This window comes from Procambarus clarkii, chromosome 45 (genome assembly GCF_040958095.1).
Source record: "Procambarus clarkii isolate CNS0578487 chromosome 45, FALCON_Pclarkii_2.0, whole genome shotgun sequence".
NCBI classification, from domain to species: domain Eukaryota; kingdom Metazoa; phylum Arthropoda; class Malacostraca; order Decapoda; family Cambaridae; genus Procambarus; species Procambarus clarkii.
Window position 1 is genome coordinate 6,688,841 of NC_091194.1, and position 11,010 is coordinate 6,699,850.

Here is an 11,010-nt window from a genome sequence, read left to right on the forward strand (position 1 = left end):
GGTGTTCGGGCGTAGTATTCTTGAATCCACATCAACCTATGCAAGAATACTTTAAGAATGTTGATATACATTCTTATAACATATTTTCGCTTCACTGAATTATTTTAGTAGATTTAAATTTTCCATTTTTCGATTGGGATCTCCCTTTATTTAAGTATTTGAACTATGTATTAATACATTACGTATTACTCACGTATTATAACTGAATTCATACATAACTAGTATTGATACTGCAGGGATCTCTTCATAGAGTGTATTCATACCTTTACCACGATTTTAAAAGCGTCTAAATTCAATCCACCCCAAAATCTAAATCCCCCCCCCCCCAAAACAAAAAATTTTGAAATATAGTTCCAATATAGATAAAAAAGGAATGGTAGATAAGTTTGGATAAGTTTGGGTATTGGATAAGTCCTTCATCTACGTATATGCTTCTTGAAGTTCGGTCTCTCAAAGTATGCGACGCAAGTTCGGTCTCTCAAAGTATGCGACACAAGTTCGGTCTCTCAAAGTATGCGACGCAAGTTCGGTCTCTCAAAGTATGCGACGCAAGTTCGGTCTCTCAAAGTATGCGACGCAAATTCGGTCTCTCAAAGTATGCGACACAAGTTCGGTCTCTCAAAGTATGCGACGCAAGTTCGGTCTCTCAAAGTATGCGACGCAAGTTCGGTCTCTCAAAGTATGCGACACAAGTTCGGTCTCTCAAAGTATGCGACACAATTTCGGTCTCTCAAAGTATGCGACACAAGTTCGGTCTCTCAAAGTATGCGACGCAAGTTCGGTCTCTCAAAGTATGCGACGCAAATTCGGTCTCTCAAAGTATGCGACACAAGTTCGGTCTCTCAAAGTATGCGTCACAGGTTTCATGGACTTTACATCTCACAGATTTCCTATTACCTGGAAATATATTTCTCAATAACCGGTCTGAAATGGTCGGATATTTGGAGGGGGGGGGGGGTTTCCCAAGACCGAAATCACCTTCCTGGACTTTCTTCGACGCACGTGTTGAATACAAGGAGTCTGACCACATTGTAATACCAGGAAATTTAGACGTTGGAGGGTGTTTTATCTCTCTGTCTCTCATGTGTCTTAATACTGCCTCGCAGGTGTTTTATATTGCCACACACTGCCTCTCAGGTGTCTAATACTGCCTCTCAGGTGTCTAATACTGCCTCTCAGGTGTCTAATACTGCCTCACAGGTGTCTAATACTGCCTCACAGGTGTCTAATACTGCCTCGCAGGTGTCTAATACTGCCTCTCAGGTGTCTAATACTGCCTCACAGGTGTCTAATACTGCCTCACAGGTGTCTAATACTGCCTCACAGGTGTCTAATACTGCCTCACAGGTGTCTAATACTGCCTCTCAGGTGTCTAATACTGCCTCGCAGGTGTCTAATACTGCCTCGCAGGTGTCTAATACTGCCTCGCAGGTGTCTAATACTGCCTCGCAGGTGTCTAATACTGCCTCGCAGGTGTTTTATGCAGCCTTGTGCAAGCGTAGGACATGGAAGACGCCTGAAAATCCCTAACTGACCAACACAAGGCAAACCAGGGTGTGTTCGAGGCTGGTGTTGTCTCAAGGACCTCCGTCAACTGTCTCACTGTCCCCTCCTCCTCCTCTTCCTGGAGGAGGAGGAGGGGGGGGGGCAGGTAAACCCCCCCCCCCTCACTGCCCTAAGGGCAAGAGGCTCCTAAAGGAGGGAAAAAGGGAAATTGTGAAAGAAAATTGGACCATGAGAAATCCACAAGGGCCGTGGACCATGGACCATGTATTGGACCGTGGACCATGTATTGGACCGTGGACCATGTATTGGACCTTGGACCGTGGACCATGTATTGGACCATGTATTGGACCGTGGACCATGTATTGGACCGTGGACCATGTATTGGACCGTGGACCATGTATTGGACCTTGGACCGTGGACCATGTATTGGACCATGTATTGGACCGTGGACCATGTATTGGACCGTGGACCATGTATTGGACCGTGGACCATGTATTGGACCGTGGACCATGTATTGGACCGTGGACCATGTATTGGACCTTGGACCGTGGACCATGTATTGGACCATGTATTGGACCGTGGACCATGTATTGGACCATGTATTGGACCGTGGACCATGTATTGGACCGTGGACCATGTATTGGACCGTGGACCATGTATTGGACCATGTATTGGACCGTGGACCATGTATTGGACCGTGGACCATGTATTGGACCGTGGACCATGTATTGGACCGTGGACCATGTATTGGACCGTGGACCATGTATTGGACCGTGGACCATGTATTGGACCGTGGACCATGTATTGGACCGTGGACCATGTATTGGACCGTGGACCATGTATTGGACCGTGGACCATGTATTGGACCGTGGACCATGTATTGGACCGTGGACCATGTATTGGACCATGTATTGGACCGTGGACCATGTATTGGACCGTGGACCATGTATTGGACCATGTATTGGACCGTGGACCATGTATTGGACCGTGGACCATGTATTGGACCGTGGGCCATGTATTGGACCGTGGACCATGTATTGGACCGTGGACCATGTATTGGACCGTGGACCATGTATTGGACCGTGGACCATGTATTGGACCGTGGACCATGTATTGGACCGTGGGCCATGTATTGGACCGTGGACCATGTATTGGACCGTGGACCATGTATTGGACCGTGGACCGTGGACCATGTATTGGACCGTGGACCATGTATTGGACCGTGGACCATGTATTGGACCGTGGACCATGTATTGGACCGTGGACCATGTATTGGACCGTGGACCGTGGACCATGTATTGGACCGTGGACCATGTATTGGACCGTGGACCATGTATTGGACCGTGGACCATGTATTGGACCGTGGACCATGTATTGGACCGTGGACCATGTATTGGACCGTGGACCATGTATTGGACCTTGGACCGTGGACCATGTATTGGACCGTGGACCATGTATTGGACCGTGGACCATGTATTGGACCGTGGACCATGTATTGGACCGTGGACCATGTATTGGACCGTGGACCATGTATTGGACCGTGGACCATGTATTGGACCATGATTATAGAAACAAGAGCACAGTCACAGACAATTAAGATTCCAAACAGCCCTATCAGCATAGCCAAGCAGCTGAGATCACTACCAATTACCTCTGTCACCCCTTTCTTCGAAGTCACTGAGGCTGATAGTCTATCGTCTTATGACCGTCTATCGTCTCTTATAACGTCATATCTACCTCCCCAGTCACCAAAAGCGATAGTCTATCGAAGTCTATCGTATCGTGGCCTCGCTACCACCTCGGCGACTGAAGTTATTGCAAGCAAATTGGCTTTTGGGAAGATATTTTTTGGACATCAAAATATATTTATTTATATTCCTTTCAGGGACTATATTAGTCGTAATGGCTTGGCGCTTGGTCCTGATAGTTCGTTTCCCTTCCTGCTCTTGCCTATGCTCGTCCAACGGGCGGCCGACCCCCCTTACACCCCCCCATAAGTAATTTGTTGCATATATATATATATATATATATATATATATATATATATATATATATATATATATATATATATATATAAATATATATATATATATATATATATATATACATTGAGTGATGTGTATTATTATGTATGCTTAGGCCTAGGTTTGAGGGTTTGGGTTCTGTTGGTAATTAGTTGTTTTTGCAAGACGCGGGTGGAGCATTTAGAGAGGTGGGATTCGAACACAGGAACGCCCTGCGAATCACTATTCGAGAATCGTTCGAACGTCATCAATTGTGGCAAGAATGTAACAACGCATTGATGATTTAAATTAACATTTTGGTTACCTTTCGTGTGTGTGTGTGTGTGTGTGTGTGTGTGTGTGTGTGTGTGTGTGTGTGTGTGTGTGTGTGTGTGTGTGTGTGTGTTTGCTGGGCTAGGTAAGGTAGGTAGAGATTAATGGGTGTGACCCCCCCTCTTAGAGGTCACGAAGCGAGGTCACAGTATTATATATGACCTTCGACCTCTTGCTTTGACCCCCCCCGTCATGATTGTTATGATATTGCGGTATAGTTAGTGCGCCCCTAGACCCACGCCCTCTACAATAGGCCATAAAGTGAGGTCACGCTAATGACCTTTGACCTCTCGTGGTTAAGTCAGGACAACCCTTACCCACCAGATGCTTTACATCCCTTTCCCTTCCAAGAGGCTCCCAGGTGGGCCTCAAACAAACAGCTAGAGCCCCAAGGTGTCAGGGGTGAAAGGTAAGCTATGGGTAGGCTGTAGGGAAGGGGTGGGGAAGGGGGTGGGGGAAGGGGGTGGGACAAGGGGGTGGGGCAAGGGGGTGGGGTGAGAGATGAGGGGGGCAGATAGGAAACAGGTGAAAGTGACATTAGGAGTGAGGCATGGGGTCGAGGATGATGGGGTAGGGTGGGATAGGGAGGGAGGATTATATAGGAGGAATGGGGATGGGAATGAGGGAGCCTGTCGGCCGAGCCGGACAGCACGCTGGACTTGTGATCCTGTGGTCCTGGGTTCGATCCCAGGCACCGGCGAGAAACAATGGGCAGAGTTTCTTTCACCCCTGTTACCTAGCAGTAAAATAGGTACCTGGGTGTTAGTCAGCTGTCACGGGCTGCTTCCTGAGGGTGGAGGCCTGGTCGAGGACCGGGCCTGCACTAAAAAGCCCCGAAATCATCTCAAGATAACCTCAAGATATGGGTCAGCGGCGGGTAAGTCCAGGGCTCTTGGTCAGCAGAAATACCGTTTAAATGAAACGAGTCACAAAGGGTAGAAGAATGAAAGTAAATGACTGAATAAGCCAAGGAAAAAAATCAATCTTAAGAAACTTGGGAGATTCCGTAACCTCGAGAAGAACACACAGCTACACTTACACACAAGGCTCTAGCCCAGCTGCATCTAGAATTCCCTCCCAGTACCACAACACATCTTAAAGAAATGATTCTGTATGGGTGAATGTTATAAACACCCATCCATATATGTTGATATATGTGAAGAGCCTATATACACTCAAGTTCTCTGCAAGAGACAGCAAGCTCAGCTTAGCTAGCTAACACATACACATCGTGTCAGCAAGGCAGTCAGCCCGCCTGCTATCATAACATCAGTGTCAGCAAGGCGGACAGCCCGCCTGCTATCATAACATCGTGTCAGCAAGGCGGACAGCCCGCCTGCTATCATAACATCGTGTCAGCAAGGCGGACAGCCCGCCTGCTATCATAACATCGTGTCAGCAAGGCGGACAGCCCGCCTGCTATCATAACATCGTGTCAGCAAGGCGGACAGCCCGCCTGCTATCATAACATCGTGTCAGCAAGGCGGACAGCCCGCCTGCTATCATAACATCGTGTCAGCAAGGCGGACAGCCCGCCTGCTATCATAGCATCGTGTCAACAAAGTGGACAGCAGACCTGCTATCGTAACATCACGTCATCAAGATAGAGCTTGAGATCACGTCCTCTATCCTCTGATCTCATCTCATTGTTTCTCACTCCATACACTGTAGGACACAACTTCTCATCCCTGTGCTTCGTTTGTTTCTTATCACTTGTGTCATTTCATTCTTCTTCTTCTTCTCGGCACATATCTCTTACAATCTTGTATGTTGGGATAATGTCTCCCACTATTTCTCCTTTCCCCAGTGATGTTAAGTTCAACTCAGGCATAGCTATTATAGCCCCTTATTTTTATCCTCATTTATATCTTCATTACATATAACATCATTACAGGTTTATATATATATATATATATATATATATATATATATATATATATATATATATATATATATATATAATATATATATATATATATATATATATATATATATATATATATATATATATATAAAGAGGCAGATGTATACAGGGGTACGTGGTTTGTACCCAAGGCCAATCTGTCTGAAGTGAGGTGATGCAATGCCGACTACTCAACACTGAGGATGATTCACCATTGGAGCATTCCTGTCGCTGGTCGTTAGGTGGCGATTCATTGAGTCCATGGGTCACACTGATTATTACGTCTCATAACATTGGTGGCAGCGGTGGGATGATGTTTGCCAACACCGTTGGAGCCTTTGCCGAGTCTGAAGATGTAATTCTGAACAATCTGAAAGGAGTATTGGAGCTATTATATCCCCATGTTTTTTTTTTTTTTTTTTGAGATATATACAAGAGTTGTTACATTCTTGTACAGCCACTAGTACGCGTAGCGTTTCGGGCAAGTCCTTAATCCTATGGTCCCTGGAATACGATCCCCTGCCGCGAAGAATCGTTTAATGTGTATGTGCACATTTGTATGTACTGACGTAAATGTGTCTTCAGGGCCGAGTGCTAACTCCTGAAATCCACCTTAACAGCTGTCAGTTGACTGTCATTGACTCCTGACACTCTCCTGTTCCTTTGCATATCTTATTTTGAAACATTATATTTCATCATTCCTTTCACATCAATAAACTTAATTTTAACATCCACGTGACCCATTTGAACTTAAAAGTTTCCACTGATATCCGCTTGTTCTATCTACCCTTTGTTCATACTAAACTTTATGAACTTCTCTGAGAACATGGTATCCTGCTATCATGTCTCCTCGAGTCGTATGTCTCCAAGTGAGATTCAGCCCCTGTATATTTACATCACAGTGTTTATTGATGTTTATAGTTAACCGTGAGGCCTTCTGCATTTACAAGGCCCTCCAACACGTACTAGGCCTTCAAATACGAGGCCCTCCAACACAGACAAGGCCTCCACGCACTCAACATGAGCCCGTAATAAAGAAAGAGCCTTCAGGGTCACCCCTCTCAGTTGGCCCCTCCACAAAACAATAGTTCTTGGCAGCTGTGAGGCTCTTTGACCGTGAGACATACATATATACTCTGATATAATCACGCTGAGGTAGGTACAGTTTTAACTTAAGTGTCTTCCCCCCACTGGAGTTATTGGGTCTGCTGCTATTAAAAGTTATTGGGTCTACGGCTATTAAAAGTTATTGGGTCTGCTGCTATTAAAAGTTATTGGGTCTACGGCTATTAAAAGTTATTGGGTCTACGGCTATTAAAAGTTATTGGGTCTACGGCTATTAAAAGTTATTGGGTCTACGGCTATTATTATTAATGCTATTCCAATGGTCATTAGTGGATAGGGAATATTGCTGCTTCTGATGTTGCTACTGTAGCTAAACACTGTCTCATTTTAGAGTTCTGCACAACATTTTAGAGTCCTGTAGAGCATTTTAGAATCCTGTACAATATTTTAGAGTCCTGTACAGCATTTTAGAGTCCTGTACGGCATTTTAGAGTCCTGTACAGCATTTTAGAGTCCTGTACGGCATTTTAGAATCATGTACAACATTTTAGAGTCCCTGTACAACAGTTTAGAGTCCTGTAGAGCAGTTTAAGAGGCGTGAAAGTGCTGGTGTGCTTGCCTGGTTCTCAAGCAGTCGGGTTGTTGTTCTTGCAACACACACAATGGTTGCTTTGGGAACACAGCAACTGTTGAATTGCAGGGTTTGTCAATACTGCAATATTGAGTTTAACTCGTTGCAAACTGACCCTGATAAATTGCAAATTTGCCATTGTTCTTTCCTGCACCACGTTTTTTTTCAATATATTTTAATTGGGTTGGGCTTTAGCTGCGGGGTTCTGGTTACCTGAACATCATCACCCATCCGGGTACTGACCTTAACCTTTTATTTATTTTCGTTGTCTGTTATTTATGCACTGTTTTTAACCTATGATTTCTAAGGGTCATTTTTGCCCCTCCTATGGTCACCCATCCGACTGGTGTCTTCACACACACACACACACACACACACACACACACACACACACACACACACACACACACACACACACACACACACACCTTAACCCCCCCCCCTCCACACACACACACCTCAACCCCCCCTCCCCCCCCACACACACACACCTCTACCCCCCCTCCACACACCTCACCCCTCAATCCCCCCCCCCACACACACGCGCGTGTGTGACGTCAGAGTGACCTCGGGCTTCGTCCGGCTCTCAACAAAATATTAACGAACTCAATAATTCCCAAGTTGGTGCCTCTGTGACCCTACACAGGCCGGTGGCGACGACGAGGGACTCTGACCCGTATGTACCTGCACCATAGAGCCGATATTCTCGCCCAAATTGACCACACGCGCACGGTTAAACAGCCTGTGATGTCTAGCAATTTGATGGTCTGGGCGAGTTTTTCTGAATAATTAATTAAAAAAAAAAAGGTGGTAGTTAAGATATGTATATTGAATGTGTATTAAGTTGTGTAGTGTGTATTTGTACTGTGTATATTGTCTATGTATATTGTGTGTGTATTAGCAGGTATTTATAGTGTCTATCAGGATGTCAATGTCAGGTGGATGTCTCACCTGAGGTGGATGTCTCACCTGAGGTGGATGTCTCACCTGAGGTGGATGTCTCACCTGAGGTGGATGTCTCACCTGAGGTGGGCCAGGGGGGACCTCACGCCCCCCCCCCAAGCTATGCTACGCATTTGGCAGAGGTGTGTGTTGACTGTGTATGTTAACTACCCACTGTCTCCACCACCACCACTGTCACCACCACCACTGTCACCACCACCACCACTGTCACCACCACCACCCAGTGACCACAACACAGCAGTTGCAACATCAGGATCTGCGGGTTGGTACAAGAATTCAACCAACTATGAACCACTTAGTTTGATGAAAGGGAGCAGTAGAACAACATAAGTACACTTACATCGCATCAGGCTTGGATACCCATGTGCATGGGAAGTAGGCTTACAGGTTCCGGCAGATGAGAGGAAATGTCAGCACTGTGGAGAAATGCCCCACAGACCACTGGAATATCACCTAACACAGTGTAGAGTTACAAACCCATTAAGATTTCAACTTAGATTCAACAGAGCAGAAGAAGTTGTTAAACACATGGGACAAAATCTTACTGAAGCGACCATACGAGTCATAAATACTCATACTCCGCCCAAGTAAAACAGAAACAAGCAACACTTAGTGGGCCAGCCAGAGGCTTAGGGCCCGCGCAGTGGGCCAGCCAGAGGCTTAGGGCCCGCGCAGGAATATCCCTGAAAAAAAAAAAAAAACACCACCACCACCGTCACCACCAACCACTCTCACCACCACCACCACCCATTGAACCACCTGTCCCATTATTGCGTGTCAATCACCTCCCCCCTTAACAACCCCCCCCCCCCCACTCCATCTTATCGGAGAGGCGTGTTCTCTCCACGTGAAGACTAGAGGCTAGAGAGGGAGGGAGAGATTCGAGGGAGGGAGGAAGGGAGGAATAGGGAGAGAAGGAGAGAGGGAGAGAGTCACTACCAGATAACAGACTGAGGGTAGCACCATCGACCAGTCCTGGGAAATCCACTCAGATACACCTGTTGACCGTAGGCCTAATTCTCACCTGTCTGGTCGTCTAGGGTGACTTGGCCTCCACCTCTAGGTAGTCTGACCCATTATATACATTCAGGATAACTTATTACATATAATCTAAATTATACATACATACGTACATGCATACATACATATACAATCATACATACATGCATACATACATGCATACATACATATACAATCATACATACATGCATACATACATGCATTCATACATACATACATACATACATACATACATACATACATACATACATACATACATACATACATATACAATCATACATACATACATGCATACAGGGACGTGCGCAAACGCATAAATCCTCAAAATAATGAAGATATAGTGGACAGCTAGACGTGAGGGCACAGCTGGAAGCACAGATGTGCAACAGATGTGTAACATATGTATAACCTAACTTTATCTAACTTAACCTTCTTTAACCTTGCACTTAACCTTACTCAACCCAACTGAACCTAACTTAACGTATCCTAACCTGGTCTAACCTGTACTCTCTCTCTCTCTCTCTCTCTCTCTCTCTCTCTAACAAAAGGGAGACGATTAAATAGCATACGGAAGGGATATGAGATATAATATAATCTGCAATATGAGTATACTTAGATAAATATGTGACACGTGGATGGGATATGAGGACAAGGAGCTGGGATATGAGGACAAGGAGCTGGGATATGAGGACAATGAGCTGGGATATGAGGACAAGGAGCTGGGATATGAGGACAATGAGCTGGGATATGAGGACAAGGAGCTGGGATATGAGGACAAGGAGCTGGGGTATGAGGACAAGGAGCTGGGATATGAGGACAATGAGCTGGGATATGAGGACAAGAAGCTGGGATATGAGGACAATGAGCTGGGATATGAGGACAATGAGCTGGGATATGAGGACAAGGAGCTGGGATATGAGGACAAGGAGCTGGGGTATGAGGACAATGAGCTGGGATATGAGGACAATGAGCTGGGATATGAGGACAATGAGCTGGGATATGAGGACAAGAAGCTGGGATATGAGGACAATGAGCTGGGATATGAGGACAAGAAGCTGGGGTATGAGGACAAGGAGCTGGGATATGAGGACAAGGAGCTGGGATATGAGGACAAGGAGCTGGGATATGAGGACAAGGAGCTGGGATATGAGGACAAGAAGCTGGGATATGAGGACAAAGATCTAGGATATGAGAATGTTGCTTGTTAAACCTTGTATGGACACAGCCACAGAACAGCTGTCTAACTCCCAGGTACCTATTTACTGTTAGGTGAACAGGAGCATCAGAGTGAAAAAGTAACTCTGCCCATTTGTTTCTGCCTCTGCAGGGGATCGAACCCGGGCCCTTAGGACTACGACCGCAGAATGCTGTCCACTCAGCCACGAGGCCTACAAACCAGGTTGTTTGTGCGTGCGTGTGCGTTTACTCACCTATTTGTGCTTGCGGGGGTTGAGCTTCGGTTCTTTGGTCCCGCCTCTCAACTGTCAATCAACCGTTTCTAACTACTACTACTATTTTCCTCCCCCCCCCCACACACACACACCCCAGGAAGCAGCCCGTGACAGCTGACTAACTCCTAGGTACTA

General features: G+C 45.9%; 1 protein-coding gene across 1 annotated transcript in view; it reads left to right on the forward strand.

Annotated features, from left to right (window-relative positions):
• Positions 1–457: 457 nt before the first annotated feature.
• LOC138350405 (adhesive plaque matrix protein-like) overlaps positions 458–11,010 on the forward strand; it is a 17,041-nt gene continuing 6,488 nt past the window's right edge. The window contains exon 1 of the mRNA XM_069301036.1: positions 458–679. Coding sequence (XP_069157137.1) covers positions 458–679 — 222 coding nt within the window. The remainder of the gene's footprint in view (positions 680–11,010) is intronic.